This window comes from Ostrinia furnacalis, unplaced genomic scaffold (genome assembly GCF_004193835.3).
Source record: "Ostrinia furnacalis isolate ACB-3 unplaced genomic scaffold, ASM419383v2 OfSCF2800, whole genome shotgun sequence".
NCBI classification, from domain to species: Eukaryota; Metazoa; Arthropoda; class Insecta; order Lepidoptera; family Crambidae; genus Ostrinia; species Ostrinia furnacalis.
The window spans coordinates 711,559-729,331 of record NW_021133039.1 but is presented as its reverse complement, the minus strand read 5'-3'; the positions used below and the strand labels follow the sequence as shown (position 1 = coordinate 729,331).

The window sequence follows — 17,773 nt, the reverse complement described above, 5'->3', positions numbered from 1 at the left end:
TATGGTACTAGTTGAAGTAGGTATAATGATGTGTAATTGAAATACAATCATTTATTTCAATTTTGTTTCAGTTTGAAAATATGCTGACGATAATTATAATTATTCTGTATATGATTTATTTTCTTTTTTTAAATTCTGTTTTGAAACACAAAATAAGCATCGCAATTTTTTTCGATCTGCGTAAATTAAAATCGAGTCAACATTCCCGTAGGCAGTTATGTTAGAATTGGCAGCGCTTCGCATCTGTATTCTGAGCGCACTTTGGTATCGGGCAGAAGCGCGGGCGCACGGCGGGAGGCGCGTTGTCTCGCTCTAATGCTCAAGGTCGTTCGGCCATGTAATCGCCTTAATATTCTTTTACCTATATAAAACTAGCGGCCGCCCGCGACATCGTACGCGTGGACCCTGTTTTACCCCCTTAGGGGTGAAGTTTCTAGGTTTTTTTTTATGGTTTTCCCGGAAAATATTCGAACTTTTCTCGCCGTAAAAACCATCCTTGGACTTCAACACATTAAAAAAAAGAATTTGTCCAGGCGTTGTTGAGTTATGCGTTTAGCAACACATTTTGCGATTCATTTTTATTATTATAGTATTAATGAAAATAATAAAGCTTCGTACTGACCCTCAATGCCAACAAATTCTTTATGGTTTTTAATGTTTTTATTCACCCAAATAACCCGGCTTATAGGTAGTCGCATCAAAGATCAGCAGCATTCATCGGCAATATTTGATAGATTCGCGGCCAAATAAAGGGAAAGGTTGCGCCTTTCGTAGCAAAGATAAATAAAGGTAACAAGTGAACAGTAATTGACTTAGAACAAAAAGCCGTTGTCAATAAAAGCTTTCAGTGCTGAATAGAGCCGTCACGATGAACCCCTGGCGGCCAACGGCTGGGCTTCGTCCCGCTCGGCCTACCAGAATTCTCTGGAAAACTCTCATTAAATCATGCACCTTGTTCAGCTAAGATAACAATAATTTTCAGTTTAATTTCACCATGAATTTTGAAGTAAGTGGTATTATTATATTCTATTTAATTTAATTATATTTTTTAAATAGAATTCACGGCTTTGCTTGTCCATAGCAACTTTTTAAATACGAAAGTATTTATTTATTTTATTTTGTTCGGAAAACATCAGTGATACAATACCAGATTAATAACCACTGCTTATGTTATATAAACTACAACAAACGCACTGCTGCCCCAGGTGGGACCCACGACTTTGCTTGCAGGGAACTAAGCTACGGAGTAAATTAGCAACCCTGTCGAAATTTTCAACTGTATGTATTTTAAGCTGTAATAAGCCAACGTGTCAATGGAGGAACACATTTATTTTCTAGACAATAATCGCGTTTAATGTTACATCATTTCGTAGGTATTGCACCTAAATTATGTACCTGCTTTAAATGTCCTTTATTACTAAGAATCTCTTAAGTAACAAGTGAAATTTTTCAACATTTTTTTTCTGATGTCTTGCCCCAAACATCTACAGTAAAACGAATTGTAGTTCCTCGAATGCTAGCTCTTCCATTCATCAATCAACCGCTTGTTGCCTAATTCTCTGTCCCTGTACTTACTTGACGGCAAAGTCAACAATATACGTAACATTGAATTTGGCTTCTTACAATTCGTAAATAATGTAATTAATAGTAACAACTGCCTTCATCTATGAGGCGCTGGATGAGGTCCTTGGCTTGTTTGCGGTGCANTCCAGGCTGCCTGGACAGACAAGGTTGGCTGGGATGAGGCCTTACCCAGCGACCAGTTGAAGCTTTGGCGGAATACTGAATCTTCGTCAGCTCTAAGTAAAGAATGCTTTCGAGAATTTAAGAACATTGATAGCATTCATATAACGATAGATACGTCTATCCCGGTCGTAGCAGATTCGACGCGTTTTTCTGTTTGGCTGAGATTTGTGCGTGCTACTGCCCGTGCGCACCAATTTATCCAAATTCTAAGAAATCGAATAAATTCAAAATTAATTTCGACTCGTTTGGGTAATCTTTTGAATCATCATTCACGACGTCCATCCTCATCTTGTCATTTCATGAAGCTTTTGAAACCTCTTGAAGCCGAGGACTTGTTGAGGGCTGAGCAACATATATTCAGGTGTTACCAGAAGGAATCCTTCTCGGAGGAATGTGAGGCGCTGCAAAGGTCTGCCCCAGTTGAAAGGCAGAGCCGATTTTGGAAGCTTGCACCGTATATGGACGATGAAGGCATTGTTCGACTCCGCGGTTGCATCGATACAGCGGAAGCTCCAGTTTCGACAAAGCGTCCCATGCTCCTGGATAGCCGGCGTAGAACAGTACAGCTTATGTTAAGACATTACCACCAGAAAGCTGCGCACGCCCAACCAAGACTCGTGATGAATGAAGTCCGTCAACGTTTTTGGGTGCTCCATCTGCGGGCCTCCATTCGATCCATCGTCCTACAGTGTGCCTGGTGCATTCTGAAAGCCATATCTCCCCCCATTGGAGACCTACCTCCGGAGAGACTAGTGCATCACCGGCGCCTTTTACTTACGTGGGGCTAGATTACGTGGGTCCAGTTCAAATCACAGTGGGGCGAAAGCATGAGAGACGTTTGGATCGCACTTTTCACCTGCTTGACTGCAAGAGCGATCCATTTGGAGCTGGTGGCCAGTTTATCGACAGACAGGGCGCTCATGGCGTTGGAGGCATTTTATTGCACGACGCGGCACTCCATTGAAGATTTTTCCCGACAATGGGACGGCTTTCGTCGGCGCTTCCAACATATTGAAGTTCATGGCAGAAGCTGGAGCCAACCCTGGCATTTCTTGGTTCTATCACCCGCCAATGGCTCCGCACATGACGCCCCGTAGAGACTGCCTTGTATGCCATGCTCCGAGAAACGCAGAAGCTCTTGCTAATAGCCGCCCACAGTCCACTCAGATATACCAGCCGACCCTCATTGCCCTGAAGCCCTTACACCGTTCCATTTCATTTTAGGTGCTTCATTCCCATTCCATCCAGGCTGATCCACCTGTCGGTGCACCCCTAGAGTAGTGTGGCTTCGCCACAGGAGGGGAGGATGTTGGGAACCGATTGGTGGACCAACCTCTTTTTTATATTGTCTATGTTTTTTATACTTTTTTTATTACTTTTGATACCTTTTGTTTAGTTTTGAAGTTATGTTTTTTGATAGCCGTTGTGGGCAATATTTTGCTGGAATACATCTTCATTTTAACCGAAGGTTTTTCTTATTTCCGCACGCCCGAGCGGCTGTCCGCAACAGACGTTCATTGCTGAACATAAGTCTCCCCCAATGATTTCCACAAAGGCTGATTGGTAGCGGCCTGCATCCAGCGCCTTCTTGCTATCTTTATGAGGTCGTCGGTCCACCTTATTTTGGGTGAACGTCGTATGCTCTGCTTTCCAGTATGTGGCCTCTACTCCAGAACCTTGCTGCCCCCATCGGCTGTCAGTTCTGCGTACTATGTAAGTACCCTGCCAATTGCCACTTCAGCTTGCTAATCCGTTAATCCGTAGAAGCATTGTATTCAGCTAAAATATAGGAGGTGTCACAAAGGTGAACNAGGTGAATGCCATATGAGTCACATAACATTAAGTGAGTGTGCCGGCAGCTCACCCGGTAGTGGAAGATGTTGGCGCAAGGGCCGTTGCAGCCCGGCGCGGCGTCCCGCTCGGCCACGGTGACGAAGCCGTGCACCTCCGTCATGCCGTAGCCGTCGCACATATTGCTGCCCGGAGCCATTTTTTCCTGTAAACGATCAAACCTTCTTTACCACCACCATTTCAATTTTCATTTTTGTATGACGTGAATTTTAAATTTAAGTTTATAGTCTATGAAAATTGGTGGGTATTTTAAGGATTAAACATACAGTTTCAGACGGCAATTAATTGTCCTATTTTTCTTATATTTTAATTTCAAAGATGAGTGTTACATAAAACATAACTAAATGTTGTTACCTTTAGAAGGGCCATGATGTCGGGCGACAACTGCGAGCCGAGCGTCATCACGGTCTCCAGCGACGAGAAGTGGTCCGGCGTCGCCGCCTTGGCCAGCTGCTTGGCGAACGGCGGCCCGAAGAACGTCCAAGTTGGCTGCCAACATAATACAATCCACTCGTTATGTGACGACCTCAACGACACTAGCAACGCCACCTTCAGAGTTATTCATGTCATACCCTGCATCTTTGCATCATGTCGAGTACATTTTCCACGGTAGCCTCTTTGGGAGACATGACCAGTGTGACGTTGTACACACAGCACGTGNNNGAATGTGTAACTATCTATCTACATTATGCTAATAATGTGTTATTTTCTGAAAAATACTTATCTCTGTTAAGTACTGTACTCTGTATGACATAATGCTTATATCTGCTTGCTGCTTAAAAAAGGAACCAAAAGGACATGGAATAAAGACGGTTGTGGGAAGCGGCCGGCATAAGGTAGGAGGCAGGAATAGGAAGGCAGGCGGCCGCAGCGCTCACAGCACAGGCGCGCGCCTAGCGCCCTAATGAAACGTGTGTTGACCGACAGCATGTAATTGTCTCCGGCACCGCACCGATGGATTTTGTTTCAGTCCTGTGGTAGGTATGTGACATCAACTTGACTTACTACTCGTAACTTTAGACATCAATCTTAACATGAAAGTGAAAGAAAATCCTTTTTTGTAGATCCTATTTTATATTGTATTATAGCCATCAAAAGTCATAACTTGTAAAAAAAAGTCACGTGACACTCACAACTCAGTAATTACCTACTCGATTTAATTCTGTCTGTGATGACATGGAACTAGACTTAGTAGTTTGAATCTCATAAATTATTAACATCGTTTTCTGTCCGCGATAAAGTTAATTAATTGTCTAACTATATGTGAAAACTGGTAATTGGCTTTACTTTAATTAATTATAAATGTCACTTAACGTAACATTTAAGTTATCCTAAGAAATGTAAAATGAAATAACAAATATTGTGAGATCCATGTAGTAATACAAGGCCATACTATATCTACTACTACATATTATTATGTATATGTCAACGCGAAATTGTAAGCTCCGTCAGTTTACAATATAACGCGTGAGATTGTAAACTAACAGTGAGTTAGGTTAGGTTAGATTGTAATTCAACTACGTCAGATTATAATCTGACGGATTTCTCTATATTACGGTGACATAATACATACCATCTCTCTTAAGTTATTTTATTCTTAAGTATGTTAAAATGATTTATTTTAAATTAAACGATGTATTTTTTTTTATAAAATAATAATACTCGTATATCACTTTTCTATTACATTATGTATTATGTAATTCGGATCGCAATATTAAGTTGAGATGGACCTGATGCCGGGTCTCCTGCGGAGCACCCAACTCCTCCCTTTCCTTACAGCTACCATATATCGCATCTGGGCTCGATAGTTTTGTCTTGATGAGGGCTCTTACACGTTAGATTAGTTCGTCGGCGTCGTCGAACAACGTCGTATGATCGCGACCGTCAAAATCTGTTTTTTGCATTAAACTACTTTAAAATAGCCCCTTTATAAACTAATTTTTTAATTTTTCAAAATTCGTAATAATTTCGAAGATACAGAATCGAACACCGACGGATGTGATTATTCTAACGCAGTACAGAGACGTGTTTGCGCAAGCGTCATTATACCTCGGAAGACTGCACATCGTTTGTTGGAATAGCTTATACATTTGTATTCGTATTGATATTGAATGTATCTAGAATTTCGTCTTTATATCTATTAGTTTGGACACTTTATCGTTTTGATGACTGAAAGTCACAACCATCTCTTTACTAGGGAAGTCAGAGAAAAAAAAACTGTGACGTACGTACACACCCGTCGTTGTACTAGGAAGTTCGAAAATAAAAGAAACAGTGTCCTTTTGTTTTTATTTTATGGTATTTGTAGGTAGATTGATGAGTATAAACATTAAGAATGTTTGGTACAAAATAATTGTTTTTGGTGGCGGATGTACTGAACTTACATTGTTCTAAGGACTTTTGTTTGACGTTTGATCAGAACCATCGTTGTACTTCGGTAAAGTTTGGTAATTTTGACGTCGGATATACACAACCGACTTTGTACTAGGGACGGGTATTCCAATTGCGTCTTTGTTCTATTTTTAAATTGCTTAAAAAATAAAATAAAAAATTGAGACTACAATAATTTGAATTAACACTAGAGTGCTCGCGCGGGTGACATATGTCACCCAGGGTGTAAAATTTGTAAATATTTTTTCAAGGTATCGAGCTACAGTGCTGCCTTCTCAGGTATTCTTCGAGCATGTATTGTCGCACATTTTAGTAGTAACGCCATTTTGCTAGACGCATCAACGTGAGTGCAGAAAACATTTAAAGTGTTTGGGTGACGCATGTCCCCCGCGCGAGCACTCGAGGAATTGTTTGATCCCCTATCGTCGCGGTTTAAAATCAAGTTTACTTTTATGTAAGCTCAAAGTTATAATATTTAACCATTTTTTAAACATTTACAATAATTATATTGTTTTATAAGCATAAACTGATTGTTTTATAAGCAAGAAAGTAGTTGTTTTAGATTGTATGCAATGTAGTAATAATTCACCTAGGACTATAAAATGAAAAACCAGGATTCTTCTGGGCTTGCGAGAACACCAACTAGCACAAAGCTTGCCAGTATTGTGGCAAAGGACGATGTGTTTTTTGCACAAGAGCAAGAAATCGAAGCACTCGTAAGGAAATGTAACAAGTGGAATAGGCGTTTTTGTCCAGATCATCAAATCATATCGTGCCCGAGTTGTGATCAAAATATCACAGATTAAGATCAATCTATTAATTAACTTTCTAATTAGGTGATATTTTTGCCAAAATAACGGGTAAAACGACTATTTAAACTACTTTGGTCTCTTCGAATCTAAAATATTGGAAAAATATTGAAGTATTTCTTTTGGTTTATAATAAGAGTTCATGAAAGAATTTCTCACTTTTTTTAAATTATTTAGTAAGAAATAAAGTTGATGTTTAATATTATAAATTGTTTTACTTGTATTAAATAAGATTAGCAAAAATAAACCCATATCATAATGGGGGACATATGTCACCCGCGCGAGCACTCTAGGAGTATTTAGGGGCGCGAGCACTCTAGTGTTAGAAGATCATCGTCCTTCAAATTCTACACAGTCGCGTCGTCGTCAGTACGCGCTGGACAGCCGGTGGAGACAGAGAATCCAGATGCAACTGCGAAGCTGAACACGGCCCTCAGGCATGAAGCACTGACTGCAGCGATAGTTGCGGAGGATATTGGGGACTGTATTTATAATTCATGCAGACATAGGTACGTTTCAAAGGTACAATTTAATAGTACATTACGATACTATACCTTAATTAATTACGCTACTTTAAAAAAAAAACTCAAACTCAAATTCAATAAATTCACACGTAAAGGTAGATTGCTAAACGTCGGAAAAACATACTATAAATATACTTTTACCTATATAAAACTAGCGGCCGCCCGCGACATCGTACGCGTGGACCCCGTTTTACCCCCTTAGGGGTGAAGTTTCGAGTTTTTTTAGGGTTTTCCCGGAAATTATTCGAACTTTTCTCAACGAACATTAAAAAAAAAAGAATTGGTCCAGGCGTTGTTGAGTTATACCAGGCCTGGCTCACTCCGCGCGGTACATCCGATAATTACCTACAGCGAAGCGCCCCGCCGGCGGGTATTATATAGGTATTATCTATCAGTCGAGTGTCACGCGCGCGCTCGTCAGGACGCTGGCGTGCGTTGTAGTATGATTATAATTCTATGATCGAAGTATTATTTAAAAACTAGCTTTCCGCCCGCGGCTTCGCCCACGTGGAATTTTGTCTGTCACAGAAAAACTTTATCGCGCGCGTCCCTGTTTCAAAAACCGGGATAAAAACTATCCTATGTTCTTTCCCGGGACTCAAACTATCTCTATGCCAAATTTCATCAAAATCGGTTGCGAGGTTTAAGCGGGAAAGCGTAACAGACAGACAGACAGACAGACAGACAGACAGACAGACAGACAGACAGAGTTACTTTCGCATTTATAATATTAGTTGGGATTTGTCCGTCTGTCCGTCTGTCCGTCTGTCCGTCTGTCCGTCTGTCCGTCTGTCCGTCTGTCCGGATAGGAGGTATCTATGGATAGGTCTTCAAAAATGATATCGAGGTTTCTAGAATATTTTTTTTCTAAACCGAATAGTTTGCGTGACAGACGCTTCCAAATCCAAATAGTTGGTCCCCTCCCCCCTCTAACTTCTAAAATAAGAAAATGAAAAATCTTAAAAAACATTATGATGTACATTACTATAAAAACTACCAACGTAAATTGTTTTGAACGCGATCTAGTAAGTAGTTTTTTTTTTAATACCTCGTAAATCGTAAACCATTCATCGGCAATATTTGATAGAGTCGCGGCCAAATAAACGGAAAGGTTGCGCATTCCGTAGCAAAGATAAAGGTAACAAGTGAACAGTAATTGACTTCGAACAAAGAGCCGTTGTCAGTAAAAGCTTTCAATGCTGAATAGAGCCGTCGCGACGAACCCCTGGCGGCCAACGGCCGGGCTTAGTCCCGCTCGGCCTACCAGAATACTCTGGAAAACTCTCATTCAGCTAAGATAACAATAATTTTCATTTTAATTTCACAAAGACACAATGTTTGCTATCTATATATATAAAAGAAAGTCGTGTTAGTTACTTCGCTTATAACTCAAGAACGGCTGCTGAACCGATTTAGCTGAAAATTGTCAGGGAGGTAGTTTAGAGCCAGGAGAAGGACATAGGATACTTTTTATCCCGTTCGAAAATAAAAAAAAGTCTGCTTATTTATTGCCATTAATGTGGAACAAAGTTCGCCGGGTCAGCTAGTATTTAATAAATAGTTACACCCTTCGTACAAGCGTGATAAATAAAGAGGTTATCTCAGAGTGGGTCGAGCATAATTATTATGATTATGTATAGTTTGCCTCGTGCGTGCTAGTGAGCCTGCTGCCTTCCTCTTCGCGCGATGAGGTAGCTTGCGAGATGGGGAGTGCAACAGACAACAACATACCTCCATTCCGTGGCACCGAGAATAGCTTTTTCATCTGTTCTTGTGTAGTCTGAGAAACATATCGATTCCTAAGAGATGTAAGAAGTCTTAGCTAAGCCCCAGAAACAAATTAAAAAAAAAACGTTCCATGCACATTGCACATAAAAGTGTCGCTGTTATTTATTATCGCTTACGAGTATCGTGCGTGATAAAGTGTTACTGAAACTACGATCAGAGCTTTCTTTACGATATCTAATAGTACTTAACACTACACACTCAAATGTAAGTTATTTACATAAATTATAAATGCAGTGTAAATGCTAGTCAACTTTATTCGATTGCAAGATCTCCAATCTCCTCGCGCCTGGTCGAGTTGGCTGCACTACGCCGCCTGAGAGCCCGCGCAATTCAATCACAGTTTTTATGGACGCGCTGTGCCCGCGACTTCCATCGTCGCTCTCGCCGCGCCGATATTTTATTGATAGCCTGATTGAGTTTTGTCCACCCACCGCTAAGTTAATAAGATATCGGAAGATCGTACTTCCACTCTCTGCTTTATTACCAGGCTACTTTAGTCGGCTTGTACGTACATCCTGATCCATGCCTGTGTACTGTGAACAGCTGAATTGAAAACAGCTGTCGATATTTTATACCCACGATGTTAAAAAAATAGTTACCAATCTACTAAAGCCAGTTTCACCAGTTCCTAGTAAAACTTCGGAGAGTTATACACATCTGACATAATTAACGCCATCCAACAAAATAGATAGCATTATTAGTTTTAAAAAGCCGACAATCAATCTTTAGCGGCAAGTGGTAAAACAGGTCAGATGACGGAGTCTAAATAAAATTATGAATAAGATAAAATAATGAGTATTAGATCTGACACTTACAAGTTTGAAACGGTGACGTTTCATCCGAAGCTAAATATTTTGCGGATGATTCGACACCTAACAATTAGATAGGGAGAAAATAATCCGAGGATGAATATCCTCGAAGCGTCACCTAAGTCAATGATGCGACGCACGCGGAAACGCGCGACACGCCATGTTTAATCACTTGAGAAACAAATTACTCGCACGCGTTGTTCCGTCAATTTAATTAATTTACCTTTAAAATTATGGCCTCATTAAAACCTGCCCAAATTCTAATGCACAAAAAACCAAAACAAGTTCTTGACATTAAATAATATCATATTAAAACAAAACGAAGTTGAGTCACTATGTCACTAAACGCGTTTTGCTAAATATTTCTTTTATTTCAACTATTACATACTCTACAGACCCAGACTCTTATGGTAGAGTACGTATAATGGTAGAGCAAGTTGTAGGTAAGTACATTAATATAGGTCGTATATGGGGCGTGTGTAAGTGCCCTGAATAACATTTTTTTTATTCTAGACAAGGCAGGTATTTGACCGCAATCGCAGTCATAGAATTTAAATAAGTATTAATATCTGTTCCTGTATGTATGTGATATGAAGATATGTGTAGAGGTAATTAAAATACTTAGGTATTGTTTAAATAAAACATTTATTTAGTTTTAAGTAAGTAGTATTATTTTAGTCTATTTAATTTAATTATAGTGTTTAAATAAAATTCACGGCTTTGCTTGTCCATAGAAACTTTTTAAATACGAAAGTATTTATTTATTTTATTTTGTTCGGAAAACATCTGTGAAATAATAACAGACTAACAACCACTGCTCATGTTAAACTACCTACAACAAAGGTATGGCTGCCCCAGGTGGGACCCACGACTTTGCTTGCGGGGAAGTAAGCTACGGAGTAAATTAGCAAACCTGTCGAAATTTTCAACTGTAGGTATTTTAATACTGACAATGGAGGAACACATTTATTTTCTAGACAAAAATCGCGTTTAATGTTACATCATTTCGTAGGTATTGCACCTAAATTATGTACCTGCTTTAAATGTCCTTTATTACTAAGAATCTCTTAAGTAACAAGTGAAATTTTTCAACATTTTTTTTCTGATGTCTTGCCCCAAACATCTACAGTAAAACGAATTGTAGTTCCTCGAATGCTAGCTCTTCCATTCATCAATCAACCGCTTGTTGCCTAATTCCCTGTCCCTATACTTGACGGCAAAGTCAACAATAAACTTAACATTGAATCTGGCTTCATACAATTCGTAAATAATGTAATTAATAGTAACAACTNACACTCAGTTGCCCGGTTGTTGCGGCCAAGACACTGTCGGAGGCCGGCCGCTTCCTGATTGGGTGGTCCTCGGCCCGTGTCCAAATCTTGGAGGCTCGCCCGATGCGCTGTTTTAAGTGCATGGGGCTTGGACACACCCGACAGCTGTGTCCTTCTTCGGCTGACCGCAGTGANAACCATTCAAGCAAGTCCTGAGAGTGGGCTACTTCTTAGTATTTATATTTTATTTTTATTTTACAAGGAAAACAATACAGTGTATAAACTATGTAGACAAACATTAGTAAAGGATGATCCAAATTTTTAAGTTCCCATATTGGCAACGCTGTAATTTTGTTAGGTGTTGGTAATGCCGGGTGTTTCAAATGTCTAATATTAGTTTGTAACGAGATATTTAAAAATTATTTCATTTTACCATTGCTCAACGCGATAAAATTGTTGTTTTACAGAAATAACATTATTCATGTTGACTATTGCAGGAAGATTATGCTTATGATTTTCAGGCCCGAACTCCAGTGACTTTTATAGGTTTGAAAAAATTTAAATCTTTTCAGAGTCGCGCTTACCTTAACAAGACTAAGGCCCTTAACGGTAAGTTCTCCTTCTTCATCAGTGGCAGCATCTTCATCGTCGCTTTTGACGAGCTACAAAACAAAAGTAGAGATTCAGTTATTAGTGACTATCGGCTGCCCGCGACTTCGTACGCTTGGATCCCGTTTTACCCCCTCAGGTTTGAATTTTGTTTGAGAACCTACGTTCTAAAAGGAACCCCCTTGAAAAATTTGAGCCTCCTAGCACTTGTGGTTTCTGAGATTTCGTGATGAGTGAGTAAGTCAGTCAGTGACCTTTCGCTTTTATAGATACAGATTAACCATTCAAAAGTAAGAAAAAATATCCAAACCCAACCCAGTTCCTGGATTGGTTGGATCGCAAGTATGATGTTAAACATCCCGACCAGGCTGTACATTACAAATCAAGACTATTCAGTTGATGACTCAGTACCTACGCGTTACAAACATAATATAACATCATTTCAGCCATAGGACGTTCATTGCTGAACATAAGTCTCCCCCAATGATTTCCACAAAGGCTGATTGGTAGCGGCCTGCATCCAGCGCCTTCTTGCTATCTTTATGAGGTCGTCGGTCCACCTTATTTTGGGTGAACGTCGTATGCTCTGCTTTCCAGTATGTGGCCTCTACTCCAGAACCTTGCTGCCCCCATCGACTGTCAGTTCTGCGTACTATGTAAGTACCCTGCCAATTGCCACTTCAGCTTGCTAATCCGTTAATCCGTAGAAGCATTGTATTCAGCTAAAATATAGGAGGTGTCATAAAGGTGAATGCCATATGAGTCACATAACATTAAGTGAGTGTGCCGGCAGCTCACCCGGTAGTGGAAGATGTTGGCGCAAGGGCCGTTGCAGCCCGGCGCGGCGTCCCGCTCGGCCACGGTGACGAAGCCGTGCACCTCCGTCATGCCGTAGCCGTCGCACATATTGCTGCCCGGAGCCATTTTTTCCTGACCAGATGGCGCTGATTGATCGCAAATAGATTATGTAGTAGGTAAGTGTGAAATCTAAAGATGGAACAGATTTAGGTTTCTTGAATTATATCACAAAACTGTTTTTAGCAATCAACACTGGGATTGTTTTGCTTCACTGTGTTGTTTCTCAAGTATTGTCACAAAAATATGTAGATGTTATCACTTCACAACAAAGTTTTAGCTGAACTTAGTCTGTCCACATATTTTCTTAGTTTTTAGTTATTAATTGTGCTTTATTCATAGAGATAACACTATCACTTCTCAATCAGAGTCTTTACTTTATTAATCAAACGTTTTTATTACACTTTTTCGAGTTTTACTATTTTTTAAGGTAACGAAACACGGAGCTGTTTGTTTACATGAGAGCAGCGCCCTCATCATCCTCGAATAGCATGGTATAGTATGGTAACAATGTTTGCTCTGTTTCTTTTACTTTCATTATTACTTATTCACTGTCTACGATGGGAATTAGTAAATTGTGAACTGAATTCCAAAAGCCTAAACTTGGCAATGACTTATGATCGGTCAAAAGGTTATCTCTATACTCTAGTGTCTATAGAACACACGTCAGAGACTATAATTAAACTTACCTTGATAATAGTAGAGCCCTTAATGTACAGTTCTCCTTCTTCGTCAGTGGCAGCATCTTCATCATCGTTTTTGACGAGCTGTAACATGCGAGCAGTTTATAACGTAACCCTAATCTTATTCATGGCATGTAACTTATTATTATTATTGGTTTTTGGGCCTTTATTTGCGCCAACTCGACCAGGTTTGATCTATTGTGGCAGCCCTTGTCTTTAAAGTTCACTGCTTAGTCCCGTTGAGTCTATAAATTTCCAGATTCTTTGGAGCGTGATATCTGCTATCTCATCCGGGTGCATGATGTGTCGCCCGAGATGGATACTTCTTTTGCTCNATTTGTTGTGGCAAGAAATTCAAGCTTTGCAGCATTGAGGGTTATGTTTACTACTCGGTTGGAGAGCATGTTTTTTACCCATCTGATGGCATGTAACTTAGGCTCATTCACAAATAAATATCTGCATTGTGAATCATAGCCGCTCAAACGGCCTTGGGTACCGCTAGAATTGTCTGGCCCAGCACTGTTCGCTTCTAGCGTAGGTGCTTCTATTAATTAGATCATCAGTCCACCGAGTGACAGGTCTACTTAAACTACATCTTTTCTGCTTAAAAATATGAGCCACGTGCCCCGCCTACTGTTACTTCAGCTTAGCTACGTTGGTTCCCCTATACTGTAGATCTTCTAATTTCGAAAACATAATTTTGCACTTTAGTATTTGTTGAGGCATGTGCATACATGAGTTGTCCTTACCCTGTAGTGGAATATGTTGGCGCAGCGGCCCTGGCAGCTGGGCGCGGCGCCGCGCGGCGCCACGGCCAGGAAGCCGTGCGCCTCCGTCATGCCGAACCCGTCGCACAGGTTGCTGCCCGGTGCCATTTTTTCCTAAAAATAGTGAAACTATTAACGGAATTTCACCAAACGTCAAATTAGTTGGCTTCAGTTGTTGTTATCGAGTAGAATATGAGATCTTATTGCTATATTATAATGTATGTAATATTGATAATGATGATAATCACAACAATGTTGAATGAATATGACTCTATTGAGAATAATTAAAGCTACACATATAGACAGATTTAGTTTCCGTAATTTTGTTAGTTGAGTTGCACATTTCAGTCTTCAAAACTCTCACTTTAAGAGCGGTCATGATGTCGGGCGACACCTGCGAGCCGAGCGTCATCACGGTCTCCAGCGACGAGAAGTGGTCCGGCGTCGCCGCCTTGGCCAGCTGCTTGGCGAACGGCGGCCCGAAGAACGTCCAAGTTGGCTGCCAACATAACACAACCCACTCGTTATGTAACGACCTCAACGACACTAGCAACGCCACCTTCAGAGTTATTCATGTCATACCCTGCATCTTTGCATCATGTCGAGTACATTTTCCACGGTAGCCTCTTTAGGAGACATGACCAGTGTGACGTTGTATAAACAACACGTGGCAACGGTGATGGTGAAGGTACTCCATTGCGGCGTTGTGAGCAACATCACGCGCTCCGTAGGCGTGGGAAACTTCTCATAGTGCATCCTGTGGGCGTAATATTTAGAAGCTGGTTAAGGACTCTACAACTATGATAATCAGCTGGACAAAAAACAAAAAAATATAACAAAATTAGTAGGTACATTAGTTCGAAGTATTAACTTAACAAATCTTAAGGATGAATCACTTATCACGGTTTTGAATTTTAGGCAACAAATAGTCTGTTTTAATAATGTTCGGATGCTTCATCAAAAATTGGAACTGTAGAATGTTGAAGTATGTTACCCGGAGTTAAAGTCAACATTTTAATGAAATAAGTAATCATTAATATATTGAAAATGAAATTATTAAAGTTTGAATTTGAAAAACAAAAGTCAATAAACGTTTTTTTGTATAGTAATAAAAATAACCCAATAAATTGGTTTTTATCATATTTTATTTTAGCTTTGAAAAAAGTACCTCCAAATGAATCACCCATTAGAATAGTTTTAGAAAGGTTTATAAACCGATCGAACTGCGAGATTATTACAGACACCATTCAGAAGACTATGCAATCAGATTTTATATTACTTGTTAAGATAATAGAGTGTGCAACCGACCAGACGGTGGGCAGCTGCGCCACCAGCGCGCGCTGGTTGTACTGCGCCGCCTTGGGCAGCCCCGTGGAGCCGCTCGTGGGCAGCAGCAGGCTCGCCGCGCCCTCCTCGCTGTCCTCCGCTCTGCGCACGACCACGCGGGTCACATACGAGACAACGAGAATGGAAGTAAGAGACACAGTAGCTTAGGGCACCAGGATTAGGATACAAAGAAGTTAAGGACCTACTTTTTATTCGAAGCTAATCTTATTTTGGGGCTTCGTGCATTTGAAGAATAATAATCACTGTCAAATTAGTCATTCATTGTACTCTACCATAATGTTTAGTACGCACTCGAAAAAGTCAAGGTCGTCGGTGTGTCCCTGGATGTAGTCGAGCAGCGCGTCGTCGTGTATGGGCAGCACGTGCGCGGGCGCGGGCGCGTCGGCCGTCGCGACGCGCACCGCCGCCTGCGTCGCCTCGTCGCAGAACACCAGCGCGGGCTCCACGAGCCGCAAGTAGTGCTGCAACTCATCTGGAACAAGAACAGTTTAATGTGCAAAACGACGAAGACACAATGGACTCCTTGAATACTCAGTGATCTCTGCAGCTCAGACATGAATCTCGGAGGTTCGTACATACACTTAGTGGCCCCAGGATCAGTGAGGTACGCGAGCACGCCCGCCAGCAGCAGGCCCAGGAACACCGCCACGGTGCGCTCGTGGTCGCGCGCCACCAGCATCACGGTCTTCCCCTTCAGGCCCTGGGCTCGCAGCTTGCGCGCGAAAGGGATGGCCAGCTCCAGCATCTCGCGGTTCGTGGTCTGCTCGCCGGTGGCGCCGTTGATCTGGCGCAAGAACAGACGGGTAACAGCGAGGTCCCAGCGGCGGCGGCGGGCTCGCGCGGCCGCACTCACCATGCAGACGAAGTCGGGCGCCTGGCGCATGCAGTGCAGCAGCAGCTGCGCCGCGGACACGCGCGCGCGCGCCTCGCGGGAGGGCTCCCGGCCGCGCGCGCGCAGCCACGCGTCCAGCGCGCCGTCCGCGTACCGCTGCGCCGCCGTCGGCGCGCCGCGCACCACCGCGTGCGACATGCCTGATGCCTGGGGGATGCTCAGCTCAATTTGTCAAGTACGTAAAGAGGGTGATTTCGGATTTTCATCAGATCGGATGCGAGTGCAGTGTTTACTTTTTTTATTTGGATGGAAAACAAACACCTATTTAAACTACGTAACATAATTATTATATAAGTAGTAGGTACAATGATGTTAATAGATAAAGCTCGTTAGGATTGTTTCATAATAATTCTAAAAATTGGCCAATTGCGTTTCGTGCCACGAGCAGTGCAGGGTTCCGTAGTTGTCCGTCGTTACCATAATAAAGGGTCCAGATAATTATTAGATAGCACAAGCCGCCAAAGTTTGTTCAAAATTACAAATTACGATAAAAAAAATCAACTTAGAATTCGGTTTAAAAAAAACGAATGGTGATAATGGATTGCCAATGATCTTAAAAACATCTCTTACTTTTCTTCTTTTCGATGATGTATCACATGTAGTGATCAAATATTGAAATTCGCCAAAAAAACAAAGTTTTTGTATAATTACTTCATTTTCTTCCCAAAACTTTGATTTTTTTACAAATATCAATGTCTAATTACTAAATGTGATATATCATTGGAAAGAAGAAAACTTAGAAATGTAAAACTTAGCAATCCATTATCGCCATTCATTTCTTTTTTAAATCGAATTCTAAGTTGAATTTTTTATCGTGGTTTGTAATTTTGTTAAACTTTGGCGGATCGTAACTAGTTATCCAATCATTATCTGGATTTGAAATTTATTTTATTTGACTAAAGAGACATACTCAATATTAATATCAAATAAAAAAATCGGTTAAATACACGCGAGAAAAAAAATTGTAGCAGTTTTTAGGTCAAATTTCGGAAAAAAACTCATAAATACAAAAAAATATCGATTAAAAAAAAAGTAGCTCACTTGAGGTCAAATGGGCGATCTTTTATTCTTCAAATGACCTTACCTATACACCCACGAAGTTTATCTTACCTTCCGCCAAACACCCTGTATATTTTAAAGGCAAGCAATTACTTCATCTTAAGTCACTTTTCATAATTTCTTCTACGGAATTTTCACTTTACATGTATCCCTTACATGGATACCCTAAAAAAATTTTTTTTTTTATTTCAAAAATTTATTGTACCGTTTTGTCGACTTGATTAATAAACATATCTTCACAAAATTACAGCTCTCTAGTGTATATAATAGTTTCAAAGCAAAACCTCGGACAGACAGACAGACAGACATAGCGAAACTATAAGGATTTCTTGTCAGGACTACGGAACCGGTCCGGAATTCGGAATTCGTTTT

At 40.8% G+C, this 17,773-nt stretch overlaps 1 protein-coding gene across 1 annotated transcript; it reads right to left on the bottom strand.

Annotated features, from left to right (window-relative positions):
- Positions 1-8,951: 8,951 nt before the first annotated feature.
- LOC114356363 (nicotinic acid-CoA ligase pyr1-like) lies at positions 8,952-16,975 on the bottom strand. The gene is made up of 11 exons (XM_028309475.1): positions 16,304-16,975; positions 16,030-16,234; positions 15,742-15,922; positions 15,412-15,531; positions 14,686-14,860; positions 14,468-14,602; positions 14,086-14,217; positions 13,343-13,420; positions 12,597-12,728; positions 11,774-11,851; positions 8,952-9,101 (listed from the first exon to the last, which is right to left on the bottom strand). Exons 1-11 carry the CDS (start codon positions 16,478-16,480, stop codon positions 8,952-8,954), a joined length of 1,563 nt encoding a protein of 520 aa, XP_028165276.1. The 5' UTR covers positions 16,481-16,975.
- Positions 16,976-17,773: the final 798 nt, after the last annotated feature.